This window comes from Rhopalosiphum maidis, chromosome 3 (assembly GCF_003676215.2).
Source record: "Rhopalosiphum maidis isolate BTI-1 chromosome 3, ASM367621v3, whole genome shotgun sequence".
In the NCBI taxonomy this organism is placed as follows: Eukaryota; Metazoa; Arthropoda; class Insecta; order Hemiptera; family Aphididae; genus Rhopalosiphum; species Rhopalosiphum maidis.
Window position 1 is genome coordinate 33,156,800 of NC_040879.1, and position 18,398 is coordinate 33,175,197.

General features: G+C 25.1%; 1 protein-coding gene across 1 annotated transcript; it reads right to left on the bottom strand.

Moving 5' to 3' along the window:
* Positions 1–244: 244 nt before the first annotated feature.
* On the bottom strand, positions 245–18,246 carry LOC113557011 (calcineurin-binding protein cabin-1-like). Its single transcript, XM_026962277.1, has 33 exons — positions 17,745–18,246; positions 14,723–14,836; positions 14,515–14,649; positions 14,342–14,443; positions 13,371–13,579; positions 13,054–13,288; positions 11,596–11,719; positions 11,388–11,535; positions 11,142–11,303; positions 10,882–11,073; positions 10,645–10,818; positions 10,382–10,553; positions 9,418–9,530; positions 9,168–9,354; positions 8,947–9,112; positions 8,747–8,888; positions 8,364–8,459; positions 8,119–8,290; positions 7,859–8,036; positions 7,651–7,787; positions 7,473–7,586; positions 7,075–7,239; positions 6,359–6,457; positions 6,086–6,295; positions 5,445–5,578; positions 5,327–5,384; positions 4,917–5,039; positions 4,788–4,851; positions 4,512–4,711; positions 4,292–4,455; positions 3,962–4,199; positions 3,129–3,227; positions 245–1,395 (listed from the first exon to the last, which is right to left on the bottom strand). The coding sequence occupies exons 1-33, from the start codon at positions 17,838–17,840 to the stop codon at positions 340–342; spliced, it is 5,778 nt and encodes a 1,925-aa protein (XP_026818078.1). The 5' UTR covers positions 17,841–18,246; the 3' UTR covers positions 245–339.
* Between the last annotated feature and the right edge of the window lie 152 nt (positions 18,247–18,398).

Consider the following 18,398-nt stretch of genomic DNA (forward strand, 5'->3'; position numbering starts at 1 on the left):
CATGTTGTATATCATGCACATTAAACATATATACAAATGTTTGTTCTTAATCAAAGTAGATATAGGTAAATTTTTTATAAAACAATAATTTTTAAAAAAATATTTAATTTATTGGTTTTCAATGGAGCTTAAAAATGAATCATATTATAATGAAAGAAATCAATCAACAAAAATACATTAGTAATCAATACAAACATTACACTAAATTATAAGACATAAAATATTTCAAATGTATAACCTATAATACAAAATAAATAATTCTATACAGTTAATACTTATAGATTAGTATCTATATTACTTACTTAAAAAAACATACATTAATTCTAACATCGTTTATAACTAATCAATTAGGATCAATTCAGGTTTGGATTTTTTATTGACATTTTTTTCAGATTTTGTAATTGTCAGACTATTACCGAGGTGCTGAAGCTGTTCAAAATTAAAATTTTTTGTAGTTGTTGGGATGTTTTGAACATGACGTGATACCAGTGGTATTTCATTTGTTTTGCGGTGATCATTTGTATTCACAACTGGTGTTATGCTTAAACCTGGGCAAGATGATAATAACAAGGCTGGACTCAATGGGACGGTAGCAGTCTTCTTTATTTCAGGGCCTTTGTTATGGAGGATTGTAGACTTTAAACGAGCCTGTTCAGCTGCAGAATCCAGGTCTATGTAAACTGACTTTGGATTACGCGAGGTTGTAGTCTTAGTCATCATAGTTGGTTTTGCCTTGCTCATAGCTACAAGTGTTGCAGCCATTGAATGTTTGATAGCATTTGGTTTGTCTGAAGACGAAATGTTGGGTTTTTGCTTTTGTGATTGAACTATGGTATTAGGCAGTTTGTTGATTTCTAAAGTTGAATCCAAATTGTGTGATGACTTTAATTCATTTGGTATATTATGTGTAGTATTTAAGGATTTACATAGTTCCAAACGATTAGCTTTTGGTCGCTTGGGTTTATTAATGGATAACTTAGGATTTTGTACAACTTTTGCATCAGTACTGATTTTGATACCAGTACTTTTTTTTTGTTTACCATTTGGCAGTCGATGAGTATCTGATTTGTCAGTTTTAGAACTGGCTGACCGTTTTGTTTCCGTTTTTGGCTTATTATTGTTTCTTTTTAGTTTTTGTTTTGTTGCTTGCAACTTTTGTTGCAATGTATAGTTATAACTCGTCTCTTGGTTCATTGGGAACATCAATGGAGATTGTGTATATGGAGCAAACATAGACATTATTTGATTAGATAACTGTGTATTTAATGGAAGCGCATGTGAAACTTGCGGCGAATAAAGTCGTTTTTGGTTTTCAAGTGACATCTGTGTCGATAGAGCTTGCGAAGAATTAAATATACTAGTAGATTTAGAATCAGCAATTGGTGATGTAAGATCCTATAAAAGACATAATGTAATAGTTAAAAACCAACTTGAGAAATGATAAACAAAAAAAAATTCAGGTTTATTTAAAAAAGTGTTGTCATACGGGATTTTTTTCAGAGTTTACGCCTTATGCGATATTTTTTAAAATTAAAGGCTTTAATAATAGTGATTTGAGAAGAGATTTTTAAAATAATTTAATGATAATAAATATTATAATATGGACATATTATAATGAACCCACTGTAAGGGGGCAATGAGGCCGTACCCCACCCAATAAAGATAATAAATATTACATAAAAACTTAAATATTTAAATCACAGATTTACAATTTAATATTTTCTGTTCCCCTCTCTCATCATATAATTATAGGTAGTTTAACTAGAGGTGCATTAGCCAAAGAGGCCTAGGAAGAGTTGTGGTTATTAGTTATTCGTAAAAGGAATTTTTCGGTTTTTAATGATTTAGTAATGTTTCCCATGTTTTTGAATGTACGTAAAAAAATGTACATTGAGTTTCAATGTCTAGTTATTTCTTACTAAATTATTATATCATAAATTGATTGGTATAATAAGAATAAAAATAAAAATTTTTAAATATCAAAAATATGTCTATGCAATTTCATGTTATAATGTTGAAATTAAGTTTAAAAGTTATACTTAAATTAATTAAATATATTTTTATTCATATTATATACTCTAAGACAATTTACCTTAATTCCTTCATACATAATTATACCAAATACTGAAATACTACTATTGTCTATTACTACTTAGTTACATACTCAATCTTATAACGTTATTACTATGCATACAACAGAACAAAGATGTTGGTAAATTGAGAATTTTTTATAAATTAATTATTATTATTTTTTTGGTAAACAGGGCAGTAATCAAAAATGGGCGATTCTCTTTTTAACAAATTTGAAAAAATAATTTCCTCTTTTCTCTTAATAAATAATTAAATTCTTTTTGCCCATGGTATCATGTTTAACGCATTGGGTAGCACCATTTCAAAACGAGTTAAAAATAATTAGTAATATAGCAATTTAGCAGAACCTAGAGAGCATCATGTTTGTGTAGATATATTAAAAATCCAACAATATATAGAGGAGAGTTAAGTCGATAGGAATTTATTAATTAAATCTTGGTATTCAACTAAACAATTACTTGATTTGATTAATTAATAATTAATAATCACATAAAATATGTTTTGTAAATATTTTTTAACGTTGAAAAAAAAAATTAAAATTTTTAATGTTTTTTAATATTTTTATACAAACATTATAATTGTCTCTAGGTAATAATAAATGGCTTTATTAAACTAGTTATGAGACAGTACTTCTCAAACCCAAACCGTAGGTAACACAAATACAAATGTTTAGGTGAAAAGAGGAAACTACTTTATCATATTTGGGCAAACAGTGATGGTTAATTTTTGGGTAATAGAAGTTACGCCCATGAAACTATCTTGCAAATTACCTCCCTCACTATATGAATTAATCCATGATCCATGCTTGGGGTTCATGGCACTCAAACCTCAAATATTCCACTGTTCACAATTCAATAAAGTAAAAAAAAATACAAGAATAACCTCATATTAGAATTTTAAACCCATATAATACACATTGCCATAAAATTAAATAACTATAACACTAATATTATATATTAACTGTTTCTGTCAAAAATATTAAACATTTGTTTTTAGTTTGATGAATCTTTTTTATCGATTATCATCTATATACTTACATTTTCATTATTTGCAATATTGCTTTTGTACTCAATTTCTTTTTCTTTTGTTTGAAGTTTTTGACAATACTTAATGATAATGTCATTTGATACATCGTCCTATAATATAAATTCAAAAACATTAAATTTACTTAATATAAATTAATTCTTATTATCAATAAAAATACCATATTCTTCAATTTCCCACTCTGTTGTTATATTGTATATTACCCAATATTCTAATTGATAAATATTACTTGCTTCATAACTATTTTATAAAATCTACCTTTTAAATTCTCATTACTCGACATACTTATCTCCTCATTTTATCCATTCGCATATTGTATTTGTGACATTGTCCTCAAAAATACTATTTTTTTTTTTACTACTGATACTAAGAACTTATATTTAAACTAATTATCTTATACATTACATCATTTCTCATTTTCAATTTATACCTTACCACATTAAATGGGTTATGACTTACTTCCTCCAAAATCATACACAATTGTTTTTGTTTTACTTCTATCTATCTTCATTTATTCCCCTTTAATCGCTGTTTTTCACTCTCCTAGTAACTTGTTGATTTTCTCTAGGCTTTCAACTACTAAAAAAACTTCATATGCAAGTATGGATTATGGTGCAAAACCGTTTCTAAAGAGAATGGGAAAAGGCTCAACACTGAAGCTTGTAACACAACTACTCTTATTCTATAGTCTCCAATTGGAGCTGTTTTTAAAGGAATAGTGTCCTTTTAAATGTATTTCTTATTTCAGTGTTTTAATTTAATGTTTATTATTTAGCATCAGTAATAGCCACTTATATTTGGTTTTTGAGAATAAAAATTATCTTACTTTTGTTCCAACAATGTTTTGGTACACATTCAATAATAGCTTAGATAATGTGTTATCTTTTTGTTGCCAACACTTGAATACACGCTTATAACTTTTAAAAACTTGAATTAGAAGAAGTTCATTTTTGCAGCGGTTATTAGTTTTAGCATATTCTGATTTCATTCTCCTTAATATCTGAACACTAAGGAACAATGCTTCTTTTGAAATACCTTCTCGTTCGTTATCACGCAAATATTTCCTAAAATCCATAGTTTAATTATTACTTACAATATTCTAAATATTTAAAATTAACAAAAATGTTTGTATTAATAATCATATTTCATAACATACTTATCAAGATCGGGTATGTATTTTAGCTGTATAGCCAAATCAAGTAGCATCTTGTGGTCACCAGTTTCTTTAAGAAAATCTAATAATAGATGTATACAGCGACTCATATGGTATGCAAACGAACCAGGGCGGTCTATTTCACTAACTGGTATTCTCCAAACACCCTAAATTAGAACCACATAAGTATAATTGTCTAGATCTAAAAAAATCATTAAGTTACGTGGAAAAAGTTATGAGGTCTTTGTCCAACAAATAACCCTCGTTCACCAAACATTAAATCTTTGAATTTATCAAAATCTTTATAAGATGGTGAACGGAAATAGAAATGAGCCAACCGATAATATGACTTGTAATGTTGAGGAAATCTTTTGATACAATCTTCTAAAGCGAAAAGGCACCTTTGAATTAATGTCCAGCGAACTAAGAAAATACAATAAATACAAGAAGTTCGTTAATTTTACAAAATAAATAAATATAGAATTGTGTAACCACATACATTGAATTGAATCTTGAATAGATGAATCCAATTTCATTTTTTTTATGGGCATGTTTGAATTATCCTTGAGCAAACAATTTAAAATGAATATACATTGAATATTTTATCAGAAATACACTTATTACTTACGTTAGCATTTTTTGTAATACATTCACTTTGAACACTAATTTTGGAATTATCAGCTTCTTTTTCAGATGTCATGACATGATTAATGATGTTGTTTAATGTTTGTTTTACTGTCAAGTTTATGTCCTGCAAAAGAAATAATTAAACATTTCATACTTAGGCATTAAATAAAAATATTTGTGAATAAATGTATTATTAGTTATTATATAGTAAATTGACACAATTTTTTAATATATCAATTGAATTCTCTAAAAAATGACTATAAAACATGCATACATAGGTTAAAAATTAAATGCGGTATTACTTATCAAAAATTTAAAAAATATGACATGATCTATTTGTATATTAAGATAAATTGATACATTCCTATAAATAATTTGTCAACTTAATTTATTTGTTAAGTTATAACATACCTTTTTTATTATATCTTTACAATTTATTGATTCTGAGGTGGACACATTACTGGGTTTCCTATACATATTGAACAGATAAATTTCAGTTAGTATTTATTATCAAAAATATATTGCTTACTTATCAACAATAGGAGACATATCAGATATTTGATCTAATGCTATTTTAATTTTAGTAAATAATTCTTCATTTGATGATTGGTTGTCATGCTTCTCTAATAACTTTAATGCTCCAGCATGGATTCTGTAATAAATCTGGAATAAAAATTATTTTTCAATGTTATACAAAATATTACGAATATATTGATACATATAAGTAATTGAAATATTTTATAATTTATTCCATTAACTATGAGTTAATAGTTAACAAGTGGCTTAACACTAGTAGTGTGGAGCTTAACATAGTGTATGGCAGTTTCCCAACCAGGATGCAAAATTATTTGAATTATGTTTATAGTTTATAGGCCATAGGGTGCCTCCAGATTTTTAGAAAATGACTAAGGGGGCTGTGAGTTAAAAAAGGTTGGGAACCTCTAAAGCATGGGTTAAACAAAACTTTTACAAGTTTTGTATAAAACTCATACCCTTCATGATACCACTTAAAAAAATTTAATTTAATAATATTACACTAAAATTAAACTATAAATAACTACACTAAGCCAAAAGCCTTTAAAAAAATGATTTAATTGAACAGTCTATAACATATCTTAATTGGATATTTACCTATACACCGTTACTTATATGTTTAAATAGATTTTTTACCTCAAGCACTTCAATTGAATAATATTGAGGAGAAGTATAAATAATATGTTCTGGAAACATAGCCCCATAGGAATCTAAATACTGAGCAGCTTTTAAGTAATGATCCATAAATACTGTTGAGTTGTCATCATTTTTCTCAGATATTTTCCCAAGTACGTAATGATGCATCCAGCGTTCATCCTGAGAATCGCAATCAGTGTATTTCCAAACCTAATGTTGATAACATAATTTACATTAAAATATATAAATAAATATATCTTAGTAAAAATTTACATTATTAGCAGTTTCAAAACATTTTCTAGCAATTTTGATCATTTTTTCTTTTTCATCTTCAAGCTCTCCAAACATTTGTAAACTCATATTAGAGGTTTCCTGTAAAAAATATACAAAAAAAAAGTAATAATAAATACAATTTTTATACTTCAAATTGTAATTTATTTTAGTTTTTTAAATACAAGTTATATAACTTTTAATGATATACAAAATATAATACAATTTTATAGAAACTTTTTATTCACAAATAACTAAATTAAATAACTATAACTATAGAAATTATAGAAAACATTTTAGTTTTAAATTTTTTTACTTTACATCGTATTTTAATTTTGGATTAAAATGTTTTAGAGCTACAAAAATTAATTTTTTTTTTTACATTTTATTTAAACAAAATACGTGATTAACACTAATGTACTTAGTAATTAGGTATCACTGTTTTTAATTAATACATTAGTATTAAATAATATATAATTCACATCATTTATTTTGTTTTTTGACAAAAAATTATGTATTTAAAAATCAAAAACTAAAATTAAAGGTTGGTGATTATTAATGTTTAATTCACTACTGACAAAAATTTGACATTGACCAATCAATGATGAACACAATATCATAGCATTCTACACACTCATATACATAGCAATAAAATAAATAAAGTATAAGGATTTAATCAGTCAAAAGTACTAAAAACTATTAATAATTTAAATACACACCTGTTTCAATAAACGTGAACAAAAAGAATGAATGCTATAAGTGAATGTTCCATATTCAATGAGAAGAGTTGTATTTTCAGGACTTATTTTTAGAGAATGCTTATAGCATCGACCAGTCATATGAGCTTTTCTTATTATGTCACCTTCATTTTTTATTGATTCACACTGAAAAAATATTTTTTTAATTAATACTTTTTACATTTATTCACACAAATTATAAAGAAGATTTTTAATGAACTAAAATATTTATTTTAATCTATAATAATAATTTATATATATTTCTTACGTTTATCATATTCTATACGTAATCAATATTTTAACTAATTATTATACAAATTTGAAAATAGTTCCACAGTAAAACATATAGTCCAAACAATTATAAATAAATGTTGACTTACTGAATTTAATTTTGTTTCTATTTGACTACCCCTAGCTAAAGCCATGGCAGCCCAAGAATCAAAACGATCTAAGTTATTGCAAAGATCAAGTATGTAAAATCGAATAGCTTTACCCTGAAATAAAATAATACATTATTCACAATAATTTTATTAATATTTTTAAAATCTAATAATTTACCCAAGTTTTGTTTTTGAAATTAAAATCAGCCATTAAATAAAAAATATCTTTTACATCATAAGGTAAAGGATTATCATTTATAGGCAACTGGTCTGTTTCTCCTCTGATATACATCATTAAATTATCCATTAATCGGTCTAAAATATTAACATAAATTAATAATGATTTATAAAATTGTATTCTTTATACACATTTAAATTAAATTTACTTGGTTTAATTTCTTCTGGTATAAGGGCTATGACTTTTTTAAGCATAGCTTCTGTATCAGAATTTATAGTAAATACTTTTGATATACCATCATAACTTGGTAATTCTTGCGGTTGATAAAAACGCATTAATTGTCTAGCTCTTGGCCATGTTAGAGCTAATCCCATAGACTGGTGATCCTATATAAATAACAATTATTGTTATTATTATTATTATTATTAAAACAAAAATTTTTAACACAAAAAAGTTATTTTCTAATACCTGTACATGACGTGGTTTATTACGTTTGATTAAATGTGTATATAAACAATAAAAAATTTGATCAACTTGTTGCACTAGTGATGTGCTATACAAATCCGTATGAATAAATGGCTCTATTTCTGATAATGTTAGGAATAGAAGAACACCATCTTCAAAACAACACCATGACCTCCTACACAAGTTATAATATGAATGTAAAAATTTAAAAAGAATTATATGGGTAGACATATCAATGTGATACTCACTTTCCTAAATATTTATGACCTAAGAAGAGCAATGATAAAGACTGAGGAATGTTAGTGGTTTGAGAAGAAAATGAATTTTCAGTTTTAGATTCCTCACTGGAAATATAAATGATTATTTAAAAATTAGTCATGCATGTATTGGTTACAATACTTACTAATAAAATGTAATAAATAAATATTCATTTTAAAGTTAATTAAACCAAGCATGATTTGAAATATCAACAATTTTAGTCATTATATTTTATTATTTATTACTCATACACATATCAGAATTTAAAATATATTAATTATAAAAGAAACATTTTATTTTAATTTGCTTTAATATATTTTAAACAAAATTTATTTTTAAATAGTTTCAATTAATTAGGCATGAAGTAACTTACTATTTTAACAGATTGTAAATTAATAACCACGGAGAAACAGCATCAATTTCTGGATTTCCATCAGAATTTTCTATCAGATATGATAGAAGATTTATGATCGATTGTACAAGTTTTGATTTAGATCCTTGTGATATATTATCGACTATTAAAACATAATGTTAATAATAGAATCCTTTACATCCTGCAATTTTGCTACTTACAAACATCTAAACCTTCTATTTTTATTGATTCTAACATAGCGTAAAATATATTATTTATAAATTCAGCCTGATTATTTTTTTGGTTCGGATCACAATCTTCTATGAGACTTTTACGATGTTGTAGAATAGCTTCATACAAGCATGGCTCACACCATTTAAATAATTCCTTTAAAAATAAAAATTATAAAATAAAATATTAAAATTAATTTATGTATTCTTACATGATAATTTTTTAATTCTAAAAATGAATTTAACATAAATATGTATTGATTCATTCGTGTCATAGTTTGATAGCTGGGTATCTCCATAAAAGCACATTGAGGTTTTAAGGTATCTTTTAAAATATTAACAACGCTTAGGTATTCTTTTGACTCGTACAGATTTTTTACAGTGCTTAATGAATTATTCCTAGATATAAACATTTTAATTTTAAAAATACATATATAAACAATAATACATTAGTGAACAAACCTTTTCAATGTGATAATAAGTTTATCTGCTATCCTTTTATTTATTCGGTAAAAATATTCTAAATTTGGTAAAACAATTTCATAATCATCCAGATCGCAGATGAAATTCAATAACTAAAACCATAATTTAATTATTTTAATAGTCTAAGCTAGAATTTAAAATATTAATTAATTTATGTATTCAATATTTTAAATGTAGGAATTTTAAGTGGAAAAATATTTATAAAATTATGAAATAAATAATAACTATTTCATATAATTAAATATTTTGTTTAAAAAGTTATAAAAATTGTAATATTAGTGATATTAATTATAGAAATACTAAAAATAGTTGTAAAAGTTGTTGATGTGAAGACGACCCAAAGCTTGTTAAACAAAAATTACTTATTAATGAAATGCTTCACGTTCAAATGCTCTATCTTCAAAATATACAACATAGTAAGAACCACTCGGGCTATAGTTAAGCAACCAAATTTTCACATTAAAAAAAGATGAACTTTAACTGATTTTACATCTACCTTATTTTATTTAAATCAAAACTACAAAAAAAGTAATAAATCAAGTTTGAAAAACACAAAATTAATGGGTTTTTCATATTAGTGATATTAAAATTTGGTTGTTTGACTTATTCTACAGCCAAAACAGATCTTGCCTTTTTTATTATTTTGTTGTTTGTAAGATGAAAACAACACATGCAAAAAATACATCAAATACAAAAACTAAGATAGTTATCTTAAAATAGATCATTAATTATGAGAAGTTTATACATTTTAAACATTTAAGACAATAATTTAACTTTAAATAAAAATTTGTAGAAAAAAAATTGTATTGGGTGATCTTTTAATTTATGATAATATTTACAACCCCAAAAATTGTAATTTTCATTCTTGATAGGGATTTATAATTGTAAAAACAATATAATTACAAATAAATTCAAAAAAGTAATATTAAAAGCTTAAGGTTACCATTTCAAGCACATCACATGTAAGCCTGGTTTCTTTATCTTGCAAGTGAAATAATGCTCTTAGCCATAGAAAACGAACATTAATTATCATATGACAATCTTTTAAATCTAATATTGAGAGTGCATCATTTATACTCCCGATCCACAAAGAACAAAAGTCTCCTCCAATTATACTAAAAAATGAATTTACATAACATGATTTAATAATAATAATCAATATAAATAAAAATTAATATTTATATCATATTATTATTATATTAATACCTTCCTTCTAATGGTTTATGACTAGTTTTTAATTGAAAATAAAGATCACATAATAGTTCTCCATAAGTTAAAATAGATGTAATTTCATCTTTCACTTGTATAATTTGTTCATCGTCTAAAGAATCAAAATTTGAGTCAGAGATATAAGTTATATGTTGTTTTTCTGTATGAATCCTAATTAAATAAAACATCAAATATAAATATTGAAAAATTATGTAATAGATTTAGTTAACTTACCATACTCTTTTGAAAACATCTATGTATACTTGAACCATGTTGGTAGGCCAAATATTGGTCCATTTGTTTGCAATAATAACTAAAAAAATTTCTAGTAAATCAGAAATTGACTTTTTATTATTAAGTTCAACAAAGTTATTTAAATCTTTTGCTTCATGATTGGACCCAAAATAGTTTTCATCATTTATTTGTCTAATAATAATGTAAAAACAAAAATTAAATTATTTTAAATTGTATTAAGTATTTTATTTATTATATACTTAAGGCGCTCTTCTTCAGAAATATTATTTTTCAGTAAATTTTCAGTAAGTCCATCACTCATTGCATCTGAGAATTCATATAACCTATACAAGTCCATTGTATCCATAGAATCGTCAGACCATTTAATTGGATTGCATTTATTACTTCCATCATTGCTAAGCCTTAAACCAATGTAGTAATATTAATATAATCATAAAATTATTAATCAATAATATAATATAATCTAATTTAGAAATTAATTTTACAATAAATGTTGGGGCATGGTATTCCATATTGATTTGACTAGTGTTGACTCGTTAGCTTTTGAATTTGTTTTATTTCGAGCTGATCGCCGACTTAATTTCAGTTGATCTGCAAATGATGGTGAACTTTTTCTTCGTTTTGTTACAGGAACTATTAAAGTTGACAAACTAATATAATTATATGAAATAAACTTTGTTTTATAATATCTACCATCAAGTTTGAATGAAAGCTTTTCAAAATCATCTTCAATAAATTTTTCATCTACTTTGATATGGGTTTTCGTTGTGTAGGGAGTTGAGGTTTCATGGTTGAATTGTATAGGTTCATAAAGAAGCTGAAAAATAATAGTTAAGCATTTGAAATATATATTTAATTAAATAATTAATTTTATGTAACTAAAGTTTACTGATATATTATAATAGCCAAGTTATTAAAATGAAGTATTTTAAGGGCCCAGTATGACTAATTTTGTATTCACTTTTATACATAAGAAACAAAGCATTATTCCCATACAAGATATACATAAGTTATTAGAATGATTTTCAGATTAATAAATAAAAACAGCTAAACTGAAAACTTACTAAAAATTCCTTTAAAATTTCAAATAATGTACTAAAAAAATTAATTAACATATTATTTTAAATTGTATGTAAAATACAACCATAAACTATTAAAAAAATGAAAGAAACTATTCTATTTATTAACATATCTGTTTTTAAAATAAGACATTATTTTTAAACAATATGTAGATAGATATTCGATGTATGAGATAATAAATTTCTAAACAATTAATCTACAAATTTTTATGTTAGAATATACCATGTCATTAATCAATGATTTACTATATTTCATTACAGTACCATTAATATTTTAATAAAAAAATTTTATTGCTTAAGTATTTATATTATTTTAAATAATAGTAATAGCTAAAAAAAAATTAAAAATAATCAACAAAACAAAATTGCAAAAAATTCAAATAACCATTAATTTTTTAAATACAATTCCACTTACAGAAATTAAATTATGGGTATACATATAAAAAAGATAAAAATATGATTTATAAAGCATAGTCGCCACAGTTATAGTTATTAATCATACATTGTTAACATTAATTCATAACTATCCATGTCCAGAGCTAATAAAACTAATTGATTATTTTTATGTTAGTATTAGAAACAAAATTGAAACAGGAAATTTTAAATTTAAGAAATACACAAAATAAAAATTTTTTTTTCAAATTATTATTAATGATAAATTATTGAAGTAAGAACTAATGAGAAAAATTTGTTTATTTTATATAATGATTTACCAACCTAAAAATTTTATTTTTGATGCTTGATTTATGTATAAATATGTGACTTTTTTGTGCTATTAGGAATTTCAGGAGTTTTATTATGTAAAATATTATAAATATTTTGAGATATTTTGTTTATACAAAGTAGTATTACAATAAGCAACTATTGTAATTACAGTCGTATATAATCGAAAATAAAACTTTAGAAAAATTTTGGTTCCATTAATGCAGAAATCGGAAACTAGTTTTTAACGGAGTCTGGATTTAGAAAATGTTTAAATGTTAAACATTAAATCTAATCATTTTTTTAAAACTGAATATTTATTCAAATTAAAAAAAATGTATTCTTTACATTTTAAATAAGTTATAATTACCGAATGTTCATAATTTTCAAACATATGATCATAAATTGTTAATAACCATTTTCCAAGTTGTTCCCAACTTTTAAACACTAAAGGCTTTGCATATAATTTTGGTTTGCACTCCATATTTTTAGATGACTTTCCTAAACATAAAGTAGGATCATTTTTCTTAATATCTTCAATTTCATCTAATACTCTTTGCTGTATATTTGTATCTATTATTTCAGCACATGTTATATCTAAACCACTGAAAGTATATATAAAAACAGAAGTTATTTTATTCTATACATTTTTTAAATTTAAATATTTTAACCTTATTTTTTACTTACCCATCTGAGCAATAACTTTTAAAATAGGATATTAAAGATGGAAATTTTTTGAATATAATTTCTTTAATAAAATGTCCTTTTAAATATCCAGAATCTAAATTAAGTGATATGCTTATATGATATAAACAACAAACATATTCATTGCTTGCATATAATAAAGTTATCAATTTATCCAAAGTAGGCCAATGATTAGGATTACATTTAATACCCTGAAAAATATTTTTTATTATTTAATTTATGTTATTTTAAGCAAAAAATATGCTGGAAAAATACTGTACTAAAATACAAATTATTCAAACCAACTTATTACAATATTATATTAACATAATTTTTATTTTGAAGGAACCTAAATAATCACTAGTAGCACCAGTAATGTTTCAAAGGATCTATTGGTAAATAATGTCTTGAGTAAACGCCATATTTTTCAAAGTGTAGGTATCTCAAAAATTTTTTTCTTACTTTGCTCGACACAGTCAGTACCATTGTAAAATATAAATAGTACTATCAATAACAGCCGTAAATATTATAATATACTCGATTACACCACGGTCCTAAATTATGCGAGTATACCATACACGACCTGATAAGTAATATTCAATCTATATTATTTTTATTTTTATACAATAAAATATAAACCAATTTTAAATTTTCAAAAACAATTAATAAAATAATATACCCTTTTCCATTTTTCAACATTCATACTCAACATTTATCAACCGTATACTTATAAAATGAATATTTTTTTCACTATATATGCTCTAATATACCCCTGGTCATTGTAGTGATGTAATACTAAAAACACTAGTCTTCACCGATAAAAATGAGGAAAATTTATTGACGCTTGAAACTTGTTGTTATGCAATTACCATTCAAAAATGTAAAACATACATAATCATGTTTTAGAGCTTATATTTTGGGACATCAACTAGTAGAGCAATAGTAATAAAGTAGTTTTGTTAATTATTAGTTACCTCCAAAAATGCTGATATTGCTTGATCAGTTTGATATAACTTGCTATGAGTAAGGCCTATTCGATACCATAGATTTAAATCAGTATTATCCATTTTTAAAGCCTAAAAAATAAATAGTACATTTAAGTTATCAATATTATTACATTTTAAATAAATAATTCAATAAATTTCACCTCTTGATAATGAATTAAGGCTTCATGGTAGTTGGATTTTTTTAACAAAAGATTTCCTAAATTAGTAAGGCAACAATATTTTAAATGAGCTAATAATGATTGAGATTTATCTTTTTGGTTCAATGTAGTATTCAGCTAAAAACAATAACAATTAAACATAGTTAGAAATGAATTAAAAATCAAAGATAGACATTTTTTTTAAACATACAGAACTAATAATTTCTTTTTTTAACAAATTTGATAATTGTTCCTCTGCCTCGTCTAATTGATCTCTAGCTAAACACTGTAATGCTTGGCTATATTGTAATTCTGCTTTCGTTTCCTGAAATCAAATATTTTATTAATACTTAATAATAAAATTAATTTTTAGTGTTCATTTAGTATGTGACCTACCGATCAAAAATCGAGTTTAGTATGCGAACTACCTGTATTACCGGTTTAGTATATGACCTACCAAAACTATTACCACAAAATAACAAAACTAATTTATAGTAACGACATGGCATATATAAGGGGTTCAACCCCCCTCCCATGAAATGTATGCTTGGTACGAGCATTGATTTTGATAATATAATTGATTAGAATTTAAGAATGGAAAATTTTTTTTAATCCTCCCTGAAATTAATGTTTATATACACCACTGCTCTTAATTATGCCATAAATATCATGGTGAAACAAATATGTAGGTAAACGAGGAAAAAAAGATTGGCTACAGGTGAAATTCTAGAAATCAACACTATACGATGTATCACATGTTCATGGGGAGAATAAAAAACTAAAATCCTACGAAAAATGCATAGAACATCAGTTGAAATGTTGCGACGTCATTTAATTGAGGCATGGTACCGATCTATTAACAGGCAAAATAAATTTTTTTAAAATTTTTAAGTGATGTACAAAAAGTGTATTGCCAAACATGTTAATAAGTTTTATTAAAATACATTAAAAATCTTACTATATTGAACCATTGAGTCAAACACAATGGGAAAGCAGAGTCGAAGCACTAAAACCTTTTCGTTACCACATAGGAGATATTAATGATGCTTTGTTTGAAATAACACAAGACACTAATTTGGATTCTATGGCCAGACATAAAGCAAAATGCCTTTGCAAGCATATTAAACAGTTTAAGTTTGTATGTTCTGTAGTTATTTGGCATGATATAATCAATCGCATTAACCCTGTTAAAACTTTTGCAAAAAATAAATGTTGACATTAGTACAGCTATGCAAATTTTAGAAAATTTATTACTATATTTAAAAGAGTTAAGATCTAATAGTGATGAAGCATTTAACAAGTTCATTTTCTGTGCCACAGAACTAGGAAAGGAAATTGATGCAGATCCAATTTTTGATTTTTTGATTGGTCGTATTGTAGCACGACGTGTGAAACAAAATTTTACACATAAGAACGTGGATGAACTTGGATGATCCCCAAATTCATTATAAAGTTAACTTTTTTAATTATATCCTTGATGTTGCTGTAAATAGCATCAATGAGAGATTTGGACAATTAAAAGAACACAGTGATAATTTTCTATTTTTATACGATATTGAAAAATTAAAAGATATGAAACACGAAGAATTAATGAAACGCTATAAGGACTTACAATTTTTATTAACAGATGGAGATTCAATTGATATAAATGGAATTTATATGGCAGATAAACTAAAATTTTTAACATCAATGATTAATTCAAAATTATCTCCATTAGATCTTTTAAAATTTATTGTTGATATAAAAGACCTTGTACTGAATGTATCTATTGCTTTACGTATACTTTTAACTTTATACCTATGATGGTGGCCAGCGGAGAAAGAAGTTTCTCAAAATTGAAATTAATAAAAACATACCTTCGTTCAACAATGACAAATGATTGTCTTAGTGAATTGGCAATAATAGCAATCGAGCATCACTTTAGTCACAAATTAGTCGTTGAAGAAATTATAAAATACTGCAAACACGCCAAGTCCAAGAAAATGTTTGTATAACTAAATTTATTATGATTATTTATTGAAAATATTTGTAAAATTTTCGCAGTTTTATATTTGTATTAATATTATAAGTATATTTCTGAGTATATTTATATCTATGTGTTATGTAAAGACTATTTTATACTTCAATTTTATGTATATGACAAAAATACTATGACTGAAAATAAATGTTTTTAGGTAAATCAATATTATTGCATAATTTGTATAATATGATTATTTAATTTTTTTATTTATTTAGTTTTAATAGGGCGGCAAAATAGCTTGCGCCAGCTCTGTTAATACCCACACCAATATTATTGCTATTTGCTAACTGCTGGTATGATACTATAAAGTATAGTTTTCCTGCGCTTCTATTTAAATATTTTTATTTTAGGTGCAGGATAAAGATGAAAAAAAATATCAGACAAAGAATTACATTAATTAAGATTATAAAGATAACAAAACTTTGAATTCCATAAAGTGTATTATATAATGTAAAAAAAATTATGTAAAATGTAAAATTAATAATTATATCTTATTATTTCAAAATTTGCTTGATTTATTTTATAGTATGCATATTTCTGAAATTTCTAGTGCATGAACTTACAAGCCCTACTTATTAGTATTATAACTTAAATGTATAAATATGGTTAAAGTTTAAGTGCTATGAATAATTTGAATTTTAGTTTGTATAATTAAGGTAAAATATATGGATGACAATATTTAAAAATTTATCTTAGCTTCTATCTTTGGTCATGATGAAATAAAAAAGATTCTATTATTTGGAAGGTATAATCAGTGGTGTTCCCATAGGGTATACTACATATACTCCGTATACTTTCAAGATTTTTTTTCAATATTATGGGTATACTGTGTATGCTCTCAATCTCAATTTTATTCCATATTATTGACACGCTCTTTACCGGCTTTACTACTATAGACCATAAGAAAAATATTCTTATTGTATTAAATGTTTATATTTGATTATATAGTATACTCTCAAAAAAAATAATGGAAACACCACTGGGTATAATACAGTAATGTAATCCTAAATATAAATAAACGATTAATTATAAATCAAACGCAACACGTTTACAAAATTGGTGATGAATATTATTAATTTAAATATCCAATTACCTAATCTTAACTAAAAAACATGATTTTTTTTTGTTCAACACATATGTAGTAAAAAAAAAAAATTGTTAGAATATAAAATTTTTTGATATTTTTCTGAATGAGTAATTGAAAATCACCTACCAACGCTTCTTTGGTAATTTTAACTGGCACATCATCGTTATTGCTGCTCTCGTCGGTGGAACAATCATTTAATGCTCTGAGCTTTGTTGGTAACATAATATCGTCTAAGAGACAAAATTTCCAAGGCACATCTATGTATTCGGGTAGACTCGTTAATGCTGGTCACGCGAAATACGCGAAACGATTCCCACTGACTGCCGGTTTTGATCAGTTGAGGCACATAAAAAAGGAACTGTGTTTCAATTGCATCGCATATAAATACGGAATTATAATTGGGTTTTAATCCGGGACTAAGATATCTTAGTCCGTGGTTTTAATTAAAATATAACTTTATCGTGTAATGTGTATAATTAAGACAATTAACAGAATGCCTGTAAACAATTGTAATTAATAACACTCTCAATAAGACGTAGCTCTGATAGTCTGATAACAATAACACAACGAATTGTTTCTACGGTAAATCGGTTGTGTTCGTTTAAATAATGAGTAGCTTAGACTTTAGAATTAGTAAATAAACATTAAACACGGCTGGTCGGGGTGGGGTATGTAAACGTTATCAAAACGTTTCACGAGGTGGAAAATGTATTAAAAAAAAAAAAAAAAAAAATGGCGACATAAATTATATCATAATATTAACGGACGTGTATAGTTGCT

Excerpts from the sequence above, each read along its gene's own strand:
- LOC113557011 (XM_026962277.1), bottom strand. The coding sequence starts at position 17,840 with ATGTTACCAACAAAGCTCAGAGCATTAAATGATTGTTCCACCGACGAG. Across the intron at positions 8,460-8,746 it reads ATTTACAATCTGTTAAAATA|TGAGGAATCTAAAACTGAAA; the intron begins GTAAGTTACTTC and ends TTATATTTCCAG. Across the intron at positions 6,296-6,358 it reads GTTTTGAAACTGCTAATAAT|GTTTGGAAATACACTGATTG; the intron begins GTAAATTTTTAC and ends TATCAACATTAG.